The sequence below is a fragment of the Cololabis saira genome, chromosome 3 (genome assembly GCF_033807715.1).
Source record: "Cololabis saira isolate AMF1-May2022 chromosome 3, fColSai1.1, whole genome shotgun sequence".
Taxonomy (NCBI): domain Eukaryota; kingdom Metazoa; phylum Chordata; class Actinopteri; order Beloniformes; family Belonidae; genus Cololabis; species Cololabis saira.
Window position 1 is genome coordinate 42,826,750 of NC_084589.1, and position 15,917 is coordinate 42,842,666.

Sequence of the window (15,917 nt, forward strand, 5' to 3'; positions counted from 1 at the left end):
AGTAACAGCTTTCTGTGGGACCAAACTGATGATTCATGCTGGAACAATGACTCACGAGTTTCAAAGTGAGGCTGCGTACACTGTCGAGTAAGAGTAAAACTGAATAATCAGGCACAGAATTCCAGCAGGATTTGTGTTATCTGCTGGAACTCGAGCCGTCTTCACTTAAAGCAGCACAATGTAACTTTCAGCTTTTGTTGAGTTTGGCGGCCCCTTTGGACAAAAGCGGTAGTGCTTTACCAGAAAGAACACTACGTTTCCCATGAGCACCAGCGCGTGCTGCCGGAAAACTCCCGTCCCCGTCGCGTGCATTTGATAATGCGCTCTGGTTTTGATCTACTGCACCTTTTTCCTGTCACGTTTTTTAGAGGGACTTCGTCATAAATTAGTAGTCCAACATACTTACTGACAAAATTAAAAAAATACTTTTTATATATATATAACCTGTGAATAACTGAATGTTTTGCAGATCAGCCCTGCACAATTTTACAGTTCTCAGGAAAAATAGTTGAAATGTTCTATACATTTTATTTGCATTGCATTCTTTCCTCTAGTGCTGTAATTCTATTCAATTGTATTATTATTTTATAAAGCTTCCTCATTGCCAATTACACAATTTTATGATCACTATTATTATTCTGTGTCTGTTGTTGATATTGTCAGTAATTTTAGAATTACCAAAACCCAAGACGAATGTGAAAACATTCTAATTTTGATTCTTATTGAACATAGAATTTTACATTTACATTTGTATCATAACAATTCAGTCTCTCTTGTCGGACATCCCTCCTCGTCTTTCAGCTCACGCCGTTGAGTGAACGCAGTGATTGCGTGCCAGAATTTGATTTCTCCCCTGAAAATGGGTGTTTTTATCTGCCAAAAATTGATTGAAGGCCAAATACATTTAATCTGACGTTTACGTCTGACGACGTAAATCTGACGTTTAAACGCTATCGCTCAACGGGCTGCTGTGCGCGCTCTCGCGGCCACATTCTGGCACACAATCACTTTTTGGCACGACACGGGCCAATGTTTATTCTTGTCCGGGCATTTAGCTTGTTACTCTCCCGCTTTCTTTGTTTCGCCTCCTCCGATAAAACTTTTATTTTCTTCGTTTTTTTCGCTGCTTCGGCCATGACACCAGCTTCTGCTGAGCTCTGCGCTCCACGCCCCGCCCAGCTTTGGTCTCCACTACGAATCGGGAAGGAGGGGGAAGTGACGTATGCCGTAAAGCAGTCAAAGCCGTAAAAATGTGTAGTTTTTTAGTGTGGCAGGTAGGGCTGTTCGATTAATCGATTTTAAATCGTAATCGCGATTATGTAATTATAACGATGTTAAAACGTGAAAATCGTAAAATCGATTTTTCACTTTTTTTTTTTACCTTGTCTGCAAACATATTAATGATTGATACCATATTAATTATACAAGACAAGTGCCCCATGGGAGAGGCTCTTTAGTGTAGGAGGGGGCGTTGTAACATGCCACCGGGCATCCCTGAAGCCAGATGCGGTAGACCGGCTCGTGTTCCTTGCAAAAAACTTGCAAATGTGAATAGCAAATGTAATGACTGACATTACACACCTCTACCTCCTTCATGGGTTGCATTATTATTTAGCATGCAAAGACCCAGTTTAGTTTGATTAGAAAATGTCTTGTTTTATTTAATTGGAAATATAACTTACTGTATGTTTGCAAGTGCTGATTTGCTGATTTTTTTTTTCAGAGATAAAACTTTATATTTCATTATATTTTTTAAAACTTTTTTTCAACTTATTTTACAGAGTTTTGCACTTTATTCATTCATTTTTGGTTTAATAAGAGCAAAGTTTGCACTTAAAGCCAAATGTTCAATAAAAAAACTGCATATTTGAAATCATTTCTTTGCCTTTTGTCAATTCACAAAATAATCGTAATCGAAAATCGGATTTTGAGAGAAGAAAATCGAGATTTTATTTTTGGGCAAAATCGAACAGCCCTAGTGGCAGGGTTCCTACCATGCACCTCAAAGTTACATAGTGCCAGTGAAGGTGATACAGACCCCTCAGACCATGACAGAGGTTCATTAAACCTGTTGTAAGTTGATGTACCATCACAATGACTCTGGAAATATTATATTAAGGTGGAAAAGTTACATAGTGCTGCTTTAACAGAGCAGAAATACTCATTACACTTACTTTATATTGGGTTAAATTAAACTTGAAAGAAAAGTGTAACGTTGCCACGGTGGTGTTTGATGTGCCACGACCTCATTAGGGCTAGCACTGAAAATCAATATCCCATGTGGCAAAACAAAATCAAGCAAGTCCCAAAGGAGAATAATTGGCTAAGAGAAGCAACACTGTTATTTGATCTAGTGGTAATGAAACAGTAAGGTTAATTCAATTAAAAAAAGTCTGCATTTTGCTTTTTCTCTCTGTACTTTACAGAGGGAACAAAGTTTAGGCAGAAACCAGCCAAATGAGCAGCCAACATAAATTATACTGTTTGTATCTGTCCCCTGGTGTCTGTACTACACAAGGGCATGGATTTTCTTCACTAAAATACTTTAGCTGGGAAGTAATGTCAGTCCAGATCATCTAATTACTGATCTAAATGCTGGAAGAGTCTGTGGTAAAAAAAACAAAACATTTCCTAACTCTGGTTAGAGGAACGGCCCAGTCTCTTTCAGATTTTAATTATTTGTTTGGTAGTTTGTCAGAGGGTCTCAAATTAGTTCTGTATTATTGCCATTTCACTTCTTTGTTAGAATAAATGAAAAATTCTTCTTCTCTTAAGTTGCACATTTTGACTCTGCTGGTTTACCGCCGGTGGCAAAGTCCATGTTAATTAGTAGCTCCCTTTGAATTATTAATTATGTGCCCCGTTGATTCACTGCTCAGTTCTGCATTATGTTTTTTAGAAGTTCACCTCATGTTCAGCCCGTAATGTCTCTTTTTCATGCAGAGACTCAAAATATAAAGCAAAAGAAAGTAACCATTATGACAAAAGACACTGCACCCGACCTGCCTGGAACACTTCGGCTGTAAATTTGCCTTTTCTTGCCCAAATGACTGACATCCAGTACTCGAGTTGAAGGGGGGGATGAGGGGGGATGACATCCCCCCCTGAAATAAATACGCTCAAAATCACCCCGCCAGTAAAACTGCCATCCCCCCTTTCCATCCATTATGTCATTTCATCAATGAATGTGGTTTTACTGCTATTTCAACATTTAGAGTCATCACCAGAAAAATAACTTATTTGACCATTTTCACCTGTTTCAAGTAAATTTTCACTTGAAATAAGTAGAAAAATCTCTAAGATTCTCTTAGATTTATCTTCTCATTACAAGCAAAAAGAATCTTGTTCTACTGGCAGATTTTTCTACTTATTTCAAGTGAAAATCTACTTGAAACAGGTGAAAATTGTAGTTTTTTTCCAGTGATGAGCCTTGTTTTAAGTGTAATAAGATTTTTTTTAACTAGAAATAGGACAAATATTCTTATTTTGGGTTCTTGTAGGTCCATTTTACTTATCCTGTGAAGGACAGAGTCATATTGATAAGTTCAGAAAAGTGTTTTTTATTGTAGTGTTTTGATGTATTTGATGTAAGTCCAGTGGATATTTAAAGCTTACAGAAGGCTGCATTTAACTGCTGCTATGTCATTCCTGCAGTATTTCTGCAGGTGTTTTGGTCAGTGCTATTATTTGTAATATATTATATTATTTGTAATCAGCACAAATTATCTGTCCCCATATGATAAAATCCACCACCCCCCCTGATTTTTTTTTACAACTCGAGTACTGGTGACATCAACACGATAAACAACGCTTACCAAGTGGTTATCTTAGCACATGTCACACAAAGGACAAGCAGATTTGTGGTAATCCGCCATTTTGGCTCAACGGCCGGAACAAACTGAACCAAACTACCTTTTGTTGGGAAGGCCTCAACACTTCCACATCTTAATAAAAGAAAAACAGGTGACATAAGAAGAGCTTCAACTCCCCGCTGATTCAACCCTCCACTCTGCTTACAGTGTTTGTTTTTTTTCCACAGAGCAAGGAAAAGTTCTAAAGGCACTTCACACCAGTGACGAGGTCTTCATCATATCTCAGTACTCTCTGTTTCACAACGAAGGCCCCGTTCTCAACATGGCCATCGACTCCCAAAAGGTAATGATGTTACCGTGTGATTTCGGTTGCATCATGTTTGTATCGTAAATGATGCATCGCCCTTGTACGGTGTAAGGAAAAGCTGCTGAAGATCAAGCACTCCACATGTTTTTTCTTGTCATTAGGTGAACACATAAAACAAAGAGCAAGGAAAACACAGTTTGTCATTTAAAAAAATAGGCTTGAAACTTGCTGTTAAACTTACATCAATACATTTCTATAAAAACTTAAGAAGACCTTAAAGGTGACCTATTATGGCATCTTATATATCTATTTTAAACAGGCCGTGGATGTCTTAAAAACAAGCTTTTGATTGTTTTTGCTAAATAAATTAGAAATTCAGCTTCTGAGCCATGTCTTTATCTCCCCATTCTCTAACTCATTATCTATGCAGGATTCTGAGTGGGCGGGGCTATGATAATGAGGCATGTGCTGATTGGCTGCCTGAATGACGCGATACAACGCTATGAAAAAATGGCGGAAGCGCCGGCCGGCGGAGTAACACCGTGTCATAACTGCATGCGATGCGAGCGAGCGTCAGCGACAAAATCTATTCCATCCATCCATTTGCTTTATTCTCTATTGGACTGTCCTAACTGGCTGCGAGCGATGCAGCGCGACGCAGTGCGCCGTTTTGAGCGGAACATTTGTCGGACGCTCTGCTTCTATTTTCTTCCTGTCGCTCGCGTTGATATATGTTATATATGTTAAAGCAAGAAAAAACGTGTTTTTCACAATAGGTCCCCTTTAAAGTCATCATGCGTCACATCTCACTGAGTCTCTGAGCTGTAGTGAGCTCAGAGCTGGTAACTTTCCTCTCATCCAGTTCGTCTACTGCTCAGGCTCGTTAAGACGAGATTGATATGAACTTTAATTTTGGCTCATTCAGGACAATCCAATCAACAAATCACTGCCAACCAGGCACATATTTGGGCTTTGTTATCTCTAGGCCAGAGACTGGCTGCATGTCCATCATGTGTGTCGCTTCATTGGAGGCTGCAACCAGCTTTAACCCCATCCCCTAAATCAGTGGTTCCCAACCTTTTTTTCCTTGTTTCCCCCCTACTTGTGTCTAAGACCAGCCGGGCCCCCCGACCCGTACGTCGGAGTAGATTAAATGTTGAGTAATTATATAATAATAAGGAATTAAATCATTTCCTGTGTTTGTCACCAGTGTATAAAAAACACAAAAAATATTCAAGACATTCATAAATTATTCCTAACAATGTCTTATGAATGACTCATTCGCAAATATAATTTTTACAACTGCATAATTTCAAAGCAGACAAAGTTTTGCACCCCCCCCCCAGAGATCTCTGGCGCCCCCCCAGGCTGGGAGACACTGCCCTAAATAATACATAACTGCATTTAACCCCCAGTGGGTTGAGATAATGAAAGCTGAAATGGCAAACGTAATCATTCGAGCCCATAAAAAACAAAAATCTAAACAGTAAAAATGGATCCTAAAAACTGAGGAAAAGCAAAAAAAAAAAAAAAAAACCTCTGTCACAACAATGATTTATTCTACAGAATGCTCATTACATTATTATTTAACTCTACTGTTTTAGGTTTTTCTTTTATAACATTTAAATTGTAATTGGTATAAGAAATTAATTAATGTCTATAACTAAAAATAAAACATATGAAACCAAATGATCATAATGGTATCATAAAAGTGCTTTTCCAACTTTATTGGTTTGATTTATATACTAAAAGGTTTGATTGTTAAGCTAATATTTCCTCAATTTGTCTTGTAGTTGACACATGAACATTTCAGAGACTCCGCTCTTCTACAAGCTTATTTCCTCACCGCTATTTGCCTTTCCCTGTGTAAAATGATTACTTTTGAAATGTAATTGTGCATAATGAAACATACTGCTGGGAATACTAACCTGGATCCTGCTATGGGTCTGAAACCTCATCCTGTTTGGCGTCTTCTCTCCAGGGACACCTGTACGTTGGTACAGCCATGGAGGTCCAGCGGTTGCAGCTGGCTGACTGCGGTCGCTATGGCGACACGTGCAGGGAGTGTATCCTTTCTCGGGATCCGTACTGCGGATGGGACAAGGCCAGGAGGAAGTGCATCGTCACCCCGCCTGGATACAATGCCACGACCGGGTAAGTTTGGCTGTGATGTCACCGCTCAAGTGCTATTGGCTGTTTTTATGCAAGACAAGGAGAAACGAGCAGAATTTCATTAGTAATTCATTAGGAAAAACCAGGAGTCGGGTCGTTCAGAGGACATCATAGTCTAACCGACAATAACCATTGGCTCTGAGGAAATAAAACTTGGTGTAACTTCAATATGAGTAAAGTTCAAGGAAAATAACTTGATGATGATCAGAGATAAATAAACACTTTAGACTTTCAGTTTTTTGAGTCAAGGTCTACGTTCGACTAGTTCGGGGGTCGGCAACCCGCGGCTCTAGAGCTCTGGTCTTAGTGGCTCCCTGGAGCTTTTTCAAAAATGTTTGACCTTTTTTTCATTTTTTCTTCTTTTTTCCCTTTTTTTCCTCTTTTTCTCTTTTTTTCTTCTTTTTTTTCTTTTTTTTCTTCTTTTCCTTTTTTTTCTTTTCTTTTTTTCCCTTTTTTTGTATTTTTTTCTTCCTTTTTCCTTTCCTTTTTAATCTCAAAATTTTCTCAACATTTCCACTTTTTTTCTCAACATTTCGACTTTTTTCACAAAATTTTGATTATTTCCTCGACATTTCGACTTTTTTCTCAACATTTCGACTTTTTTCTCGACATTTCGACTTTTTTCTCGACATTTTCGACTTTTTTCTCAAGATTGTACTTCAACATTAATCTTGACATTTCGAGTTTTTCTCGAAATTTTTGCCTGGCTTAAATACATCTGACTTATTTACATTTAATAAAACAGACTAATCAGCGATGTGCTGTAACAAGCTCTAGACTCATTTTCCATGTATGCTTTTCAATAATTTCTCTCTGCTTGTTTTAACGTTTTGAGTAACAGTAGCTTGATGCAAAGCCTCATTTCCAATTTGTGAAATAATTTCATGCTGCTAATTTTGCCTCTCTTCTTTCCAACAGGACAATCATTCAGAATCTGGACCAATCAAACTCCTCCATTTGCGGGGAAGCTGCTGGTGAGCCTTTATCTGCTCTTTCTCCGTATTCAAGTTAAACCACAGTGGGAATGTTTCTGTGCGATTACAATAAAAAGATGGACAAAAAAAGAAACTTTCTAACTTTAACAACTCATGAAAGGCCAATACATCATTTGGTGTGACTTTAACAATGTGTCTGTTTCCAGTTGTGCCACATCTGCAAGTGTAATATGTTTTGGTCTAGTTTCCCTGACGAAAAAAAATGAATGAATGAATGAATGAATGAATGAATGAATGAATGAATGAATGAATGAATGAATGAATGAATGAATGAATGAAAGAAAGAAATGAAAGACATTTTCATCTTATCACTGTCACGCAAAGGACGAAAACAGGAGTGCAAATACGTAAAATACTACCATCTTATCCTTATTCTTTGCAATCTTTGATTCTTAAAGGAGCATGAGGCAGGATTTATGAAAAAAAATGTGTATATGTTTTAAGTTTTCTAGTAATAATGTCAGATGAAGCGTTCCAAACCAAAAAGAATGAGCCCTCTACCGTATCTCTCCATTGCCTTGAACAGGCTGCGTGCTGCAAAATGTGCTGCAATTCTGGACCCGAATTTCCCGCGCTGTCCAGCGGATGTGACGTCACATGACGCTGCATGTGCGTTCTCCCCGTTCTCCCGTACCGGCTTCACTGTTGGCTGCAGTACCCCCGACGGCCGTCGTGGAGAAGGGTGGCGCTAGAGACTCTCATTTCTTAAAAGGAGCCTCATGCTCCTTTAAACAAGCTTTTGTTAAATCAGCAAAATAGAGTTTTTTTTTTTTAAGTAAGAAATTAAAGAAAGCTGAGAAAGCTGCTGTGGACATTTTGGTCATGAGGTGACAAAATGACCAAAGACAAAATGAGAGAAGGAAATTGAACAAGGGAACATTTTGGACGATATCATAAAAGCAACCTGACCTCCATACTTATAGAGGATCTTCTGAGATAAAATCATCTGAGTTGAAAAAATAAAGTGTCCGTCTATGACACTTAGTGTTTGTCACTGTCTTGCAACAAACCACAATTTTTGTCTTTGTTTTCATGACAGTGTTTTCTATAGCCCCTTTCACACAGAGATTCCGCAATATTGGTGTAAAGAAGTCCTGCCAATACGCCGCCTTTGTTGGTTCACACAGAACCATACAACGCCGGCATAACGCCGCTCCCGTCTGTAAATTCACACAGCATGCCGGCGTTCCGCAATCAGAGGCGTGACGACAGCGTCAGCGTCTAGTGGCATGCCGGCATGCCGGCTGTGTCATTCACACAGACCCCGTTTCGGCTCTGTGACTACCTCCGCTGCCGGCTTATTGGTGGGGCCACTTGGCCCCCCCATTCCGCCTCCGTGACTTTCACACAGAACAGCGAGGCGGCTTAAAGGCGCAACGTTCCCGCCTCGAACTGGCTGTGTGAAAGGGGCTCATGATTCAGCATCATGTGGGTACTATAAGTGCTGCGTGTGCTTATGTTACCAAAAAACTGAGTGGGCGGTGCGTGTTGCAGAGGACATTTTCTTGACATTTTGTGATGATAAAGCTCAACTCCGGTGCTGCGGTCTTCATTTCTTTGCACCCACAGCTGCCTCGACTTCCTTATCCATCTCTCATTATGTTTATTTAAAGGAAGCATGAAACAGAAGCGCATTAAGCTTCTTCATTTCCTTTGTGAAGATTTTGATTGGATTAAACCACCAGGGGGTCTTAGTGCAAAAATTGCCTGTGGGTTTAAACTGACCGCCTGTTAAAGGGGCCCTGCACCGGACAGATAACAATGGAGATGATGCAGCAAGAGATCTGTCATTCAAACCACCGTGCAGATATTCAAACAAATTTGAATTGATCAAATTATAAAACTATAAATGATTCAAACTGTATTGTCAAAGCACAAAAAACTGTTAACCCTTGCGTGATCATAACTTTGTTTGTCCTCAGGGTCAAAATGACCCAACTCTACTTAACCTCTAAAATAAAGCAAGTTATTTACGTTTTTTAAGTCCAATTGTATTTTGCATGAAGACACAACTTGTTATCCAACACATGTTTTATAAATGTCTGAATTTTCACTCTTCACAGTGTGGAAAGAGTGGACCAAGTGGACACCATTCATTTGAATTACAACACACCTCTTACAATTGTTTTCTTTAGTGTAGTAGAAGTTTAATATTATTATTATAATAAGCTAAAGTTACTGGATAAACTTTGCAGAAAGAAAAGTGTAACTGAAAAAGATGATCACTACGGAAGAGTATTAGGGCCAGGCAGGAGAAAAATAAAGATAATATTTTAGAGGAGGAAGATTTTTTTTTCATTATGCACTTCAAGAAAAAAGTCGAAATGTCGAGATTGATGTTGAAATACAATTTCGAGAAAAAAGTTGAAATGTCGAGAAAAAAGTCGAAATGTTAAGAAAAAAGTCAAACTTTCGTGAATAAAGTTGAAATGTTGAGGAAAAAAGTCGAAATGTTGAGAAAAATGTCGAAATTTTAAGAAAAAAGTCAAAATGTCGAGAAAAAAGTCGAAATTTTGAGAAAAAAGTCGAAATGTTGAGAAAAAAGGCAAAATTTCGACTTTATTCACGAAATTTCGACTTTTTTGTTCTCAGAGTTTGGGTTTTGAATCCATTTGGCACTGAATTGACTTTTCTTTTCCTTTTTCATGCAGCCCTGAAGCAACGTCGAACATCTCCCAAAGAGGTGTTGGTGCAGTCCAACACCACCGTGTTCCTCCCCTGCCCCGTGCACTCCTTCCACGCCACCTACCGCTGGGAGAAGGACAACTGCAACAAGAACTACCCGTGCCTGTTCTCCGGAGACTTCTGCGTGCTGGGCCCGGTGGTCAGCACGCCCCTGAGGGAAGGCGTCTTCCGCTGCATGGCCACCGAAGACGGATTCAAGGTGGAGGTTATCTCCTTCAGGCTGGTGAACGACGGCCGGCTCCTGTCCGCCTCCCTCGGCTCCACCGTCGGCCCGTCCCTGCTGCTCGCTGTGGCCACGCTATGGCTCCATTAACCACAGCTATCTATCACTATTGGTAACTCCTCATTCTCAACGGCTCCCGCTGACAGGAAACGCAGGGAGCTACGGTGTGGGGGTTTGGTTCGCATTGCATTAACGTCCATGGTTGGGTTGTAGAGCGGCAAATCAAATAGTCGTTTCTATTTTGGTTCTTTGAGAAAGAAAAGCTAAATGAGTGAAAAGAGGACTAAAATATGAATATATATATTTTCTAAGCTGAAACATATCTGCAGCCGCAGCTGTCTTAATGCGATCAAAACGTTAAAAATCCATACATTAATGACTAGAAGTTATTGTCCATGAACATCTTGTAAGTTCAAAAGTTAATTCAACCATAATTAAGTGCTTTGCGAACCTTTCCTCTCTGACGAAAAAAGATAAACATATCCAATGAGTTGGGCTCCAAAAAAACAAAAAAAAAACATCAATACCAGGCCAATTCTTTTTAATATTTCTCTACTTATTTTTAAATTGACTAGATTGTGCTTATTTGTGGATATGTAAACCTTTAATAATGCTCTTCATTCATTGATCTTGTTAAACTTCATTGCTATAGCTCATTAGTGCTTAGAAAAAAAGAAAAAAACAGAGTCTGGTATTGAGATTTTAAAAGCCTTAACACTTCTGGGACATAAACTCCTAAGCACAATTTTGCAGCTGAGGCAGAATACTGCAGACTTGGTTGGACTCGGCATTGCAATTAGTGCAGCCGAGTCTGACGACATGGCTGGGAGGAAATATCAGCTATTTGACAGGAAGTAGGTGGACGGGCAGGAGCTCGTCCTCGAACATCACTGTGTCTCAGCACCTCCTCCTCAGGCGAGGCAGTTTCTTGCATCTTTTTAGCAAATGGTGTCAGATATCTTTATTGCACCTTGTTGACAGCTTTGTAGTTTCCCCTTTTTACATCCCATCATCTTTCCTCTTTCATGAGGAGACCAAAACACACGCTCTGATGAGACGTGAGCTAGGGCTGGGCGATATGGACCAAAAGTCATATCTCGATATTTTCTAGCTGAATGGCGATACTCGATATATATCGATATTTTTTCTGTGCCATGATTGGGGTTTCCCCCAAAGCATTATAGCATAGCATCTCTGTTAGCTTCATTTTTTTCTGAGGCAAACCCTTAAAAAAACAGTCAGTTTTAATACAAAGCCTCGTGCCAAATGTCACACAGGTACCTTTATTAACAGAGGTCTGCACAATATCAAAATGTATAAAACAAATGAAATAAAAATAAACTGCCTGCATATATAGAATAAAAATGCTTCTTGAATAAAATAAAACAAATATCCCTTTCCTGCATAACAATTACATTCAAATACACTGTGCAATTAATACAATGTAGACAGTAACAGGCAGACTTTTCCACTGAGGTTGACAGTTGTGCAAATAACAAAACATTTGTGCAAATCTCAAATAAAAAATTCAAATCAATTTGTCACAAAATAAGCTATATCAAAATCATAATTTTTTTTTTTTTTTTTTTAAATCGATATAAACGATATTGTCTCGTACCATATTGCGTTTGAAAATATATCGATATATATTAAAATCTCGATATATCGCCCAGCCCTAACGTGAGCATCACCCAAAAGGCTGCTTAAGGTCTGCAGCGAGGGGGAAAAACCCACGCTCAGAATCTTTTAGTCTGTTTTTGAGTGTGATCCCGTTAGAAGAGTTGGTGGAAATGGACGCCTCTCAAAAACCGCCATGTGTTGAGAATGAGGACAGATTTCTCAAGGGCAGAGAAGAAGCTCCAAAATCGATTTCTTTCAGCCTGATAACAGCTAAAGTTGTGAACAAGGTGCTCCGCTATAGCCATTTCAGTAAAAACATACTCACAGTCTCATCGGGTCAGGAGACGCTAAGTGGAACTGCGTAGTGGAGTTGCATTTTAACATTTTCCAGGAGAAAAAAAAAGGCTTGTACTTAGATCAGTGAAGTATGTTCTGTATGTTTTTTGCTCTGCAGATGCTGATTTCTACCATTGCTGCCTATGTATGTGACAGTTTGTCTTGATGGGTTGTTATTTTATGCCATAGTTAGAATGTACTGTGTAACCATTGCCTGCTTTACCTCCTTCCTCGGACATTTCGGTGTGAACAGACGATTGTTATATATTTTTTTAATCTTTCTGCTTTAACAAAAAGGTTTGACTGATTCCAATAGAATGCATTTAATATTATTATTATTATTATGTTCCCTGAGTCCAGACCGTTGATGCTGTCGGTTTAAGCCAGGGGTGTCAAACTCATTTTGCTTGGAGGGCCGGATTTGACCAATTTCTTTCTCGCGGGCCGCACGCTCAAAATAACAAAAACGGTGCGAAATTTTTTTTTTCTAATTCTTTTTTTTACTATTGGTATCTAATCCAATATCAGTTTAGTTAATTTTAAAGGAAATATGCTCTTTGTTTACACTCTTAATTATGTAAAATATATTTCTTCAGGATCTTTTCTTGAAATTTCTCGTTTTTTTTTCAAATTATGTAAGATACTTTTAATATCATTTTACAAAGATAAACAGAAACAAGTATGTTTTTTTTTTATATTTTGCTTTTTTATAGGAAATTTAATTAAAAGCAAAATCTTTCTTATTACATCCGAGAGTGTTTCTTTGTGATTTAGAGATTTTTCCAGTACAATTAAGTGTATTTATTTTTAAAAATTGGCGCGGATATTTACGCCAGTGTGCCGAAAAAGTCAGCACTTCTCTTTTAACTGTTTTACTTTGTCACTATCCTCGTATTCAAAACTGAAATTCTCTGAATAAATATCTTCTATCATCTTTTTTAGCAGTGATATTTTTCCTGCGAAAATATATAATCGTAGTCAGTTAATAAAAATAAACGACCGTCTACAAAGAAATAAAAATCGGCAAATGCATTCTAGAAAACTAAAACAATGTCAAACTGCTCTCTGTGGAATAACGATGGATTTGTAGAAGAAATATATTATCGGATATGCTGCGATTCATGGCAATTATTCATGCCTTCCTTTTTAGTAAATTAACATTTCGTTTTTTTGCGTTGGAAACTTCTCGCGGGCCACATGAAAATCTCTCTCGGGCCGCACATTTGACACCCCTGGTTTAAGCGAACTCAAAACAGAGTTCACACTTGTGTTCATTAGGCGGTCGCCGATGCACAGCTGCACCCGCAACCTGCATAGAGATCACTGGATTAAGGATTAAACGTAATGCTACGAGTACACCTGCAGCATCATCCTTTAATCTTTCCTCCAATGAACAAGAGGCAGATTAGAGCCGGGTGCAGACAAAGTGTTGTGAATGAAGCTGCAGTTTGTGAAAACCAAAATCTGTGCCAATCCTTCTGACTGCGGAAGAACACTTGTGGTTGGGTGAATTATGCAGTGGATCAGCATGAACTCCAGAGCTTTGAGAATCATCATTTACTAATGATACATAAAACTGCCTGAGATGATCCTCCCACAGTGGCAGCAATATTATTTATAGTTAATTAGACCATGCAGCTAGCTCATCGTGTACTGTTTTAAGGAACTTATTTTACATCATCGGGGATATGAGCAGCGAGCGTGAGCTCCACTGCTGGAAACTGTGACGCAGCATCGTGTTGCTCGCTCAGCGTGGCTGCTTCAGGGTCTAAAATCCTTCTGCACTCCACCTGCACGGGCTACGTAACTAGGAAAAAAGTGGTGAATTAACAAAGCTTGAGCTTCTTTCACCTGGTGCTTATCGGTTGCTTTTATGCTCTTTTGCAAAATCAACAGTCCTCACGACATTTTGTGTCTCACCACTTGCACAACATTTGGTCTTCCTTACAAGCATACTCACAATACACACACACACACACACACACACCTACTGCAGGTCTGACGTGTATCTTGTGTGTGTCATCTGTCGCCAACAGAGTGGGGATTTCACACCAGCCACCAGCCAAGTACTGCTAAGCATTTAGTAGAGGCTCCCGCTGCTCATTTCTCTGCCAGACACATTTGTGTTGTGCGTCTCGGGTAGCTTGGCTGTCCAGTTATCGAAGGCTAATGATAATTCTATTAAAGAATTATTAATAATTAATAAAGTGGACTATTTATCAATTTGAATTATCAAAATGATAATAATTCTCGGGGCACCACCCCCGATGCCTTACTCCGGGGGAAATTTGATAACTACACAGCAGAAAATCAGTCTCATTATGATTTGAATTATCCTGCAGAACAGCAAATCTTACTATATCTTACAGAATAACAGTGAAGGCGTGATATCCGAACACTAGGCTCTGCTTAAACAAATCAATTTGTGACCAAATCTTGTATGAAATAACAACAAACCACTCATTAAAAATCAATCAGGATTTATTTACATACAGGTGTCAAAAGATGATAGACGCAACACCCCATATAAAATCCTGATGGCGCACTACGTAAACAGGGACAGAAATTATACAATGCAAAAGTTCCAGTCATCTGTGTGGGGTGTGACTAGTGTGTGTGTGTGTGTGTGTGTGTGTGTGTGTGTGTGTGTGTGTGTGTGTGTGTGTGTGTGTGTGTGTGTCGGATCTCAGAACGGCTCGGGAATTTATGACCGAGGGGAGCGTCTGGGTGTGTGTGTGCGTGTGTGTGTGTGCGTGTGGGGGGGGGGTTAGTACGAGAGGGAGAGAGAGAGAGATGCAGAAGAAAAGTAAAATAATAGACACTCTTAAATAATTTCTCATTACCAGAAACCCAAGACCTTCTGATCTTTCCCACACAGAAATGCCCCACTGTGAAACTAAACTTCACACGTGCGCTCTGGTCATTTAACTGGGAAATTTAGAAGGGCCTTGTTTTCGGTTGTCGAGAAGCATGTCATAACGATCCAGCAATGTGGATGCAGCAGTAGACCAATAAGAAGATAAACAAAAACACTTAAGTTAAGAAACACAACTATGACGGGATCAGCAGTCCAGCTCACAGCGTAAACCAACTTTTAAAGTGTATTACTAAGTTTTTCTCTGCCCAGACACCAAAAACAGCCTCTCACGTGAATCTTTGCAGTTGAAGAAAAAAGGGTGGTCAGTCAGCGTTCCTCGGGGAACAGCTGGGTGTTTACGCTCAGCAGGGGATTCTGATAAAGCGGCTATCACTCCCTCCTGTGTCCTTGCTGCAGATGAGGGGGTAGCAGCTGGGCACAGCACTTGGCTTCCTTCAACTTCGGATCGGCGTCGCGTTCACGTCGAGGCAATGCAGGGTCCCTAGTTCGGCTTCCTGGGCTCGGAACTGCGTGGGTCGCTCGTGCAGCGCTGCAAAACGGACGCTCCTTCGTTCACGAAGGAGAAAGCCGCCCTTGGCTGGCTCCCTGGTGCTACAGAGACCTGTGGGTGAGAAGGAAGAAGCAGAAAAGAGAGAAGAGGGCGGAGAGAGGGGGGTCTCCTCTTTTATAGCTGCATACAGGAAGTTGATACCCCTTCCTGCAGCTTGGGGTCCTTGTCCAATCAAAGTGTGGTGCCTTATCACCAAGAGGGTCACATATGCAAATCCTGGTGTCCATGGGGTCTTTCCGTTCTCCAGACCACGCTGGAGGTGTCGTAAACTCACCATGAGGCAGAGATCATGAGACTATAAGTCTTTAGGTTTACTGGTCCAAGAGAAATGTTCACCCA

At 39.8% G+C, this 15,917-nt stretch overlaps 1 protein-coding gene across 1 annotated transcript in view; it reads left to right on the forward strand.

The window, feature by feature from the left end:
- Positions 1–12,698, forward strand: part of si:ch211-113g11.6 (uncharacterized protein LOC559008 homolog) — a 61,982-nt gene extending 49,284 nt beyond the window's left edge. Inside the window, exons 11-14 of the mRNA XM_061717563.1 lie at positions 4,040–4,155; positions 6,101–6,273; positions 7,210–7,265; positions 9,938–12,698. Coding sequence (XP_061573547.1) covers positions 4,040–4,155; positions 6,101–6,273; positions 7,210–7,265; positions 9,938–10,284 — 692 coding nt within the window. The 3' untranslated portion in view covers positions 10,285–12,698. The remainder of the gene's footprint in view (positions 1–4,039; positions 4,156–6,100; positions 6,274–7,209; positions 7,266–9,937) is intronic.
- Positions 12,699–15,917: the final 3,219 nt, after the last annotated feature.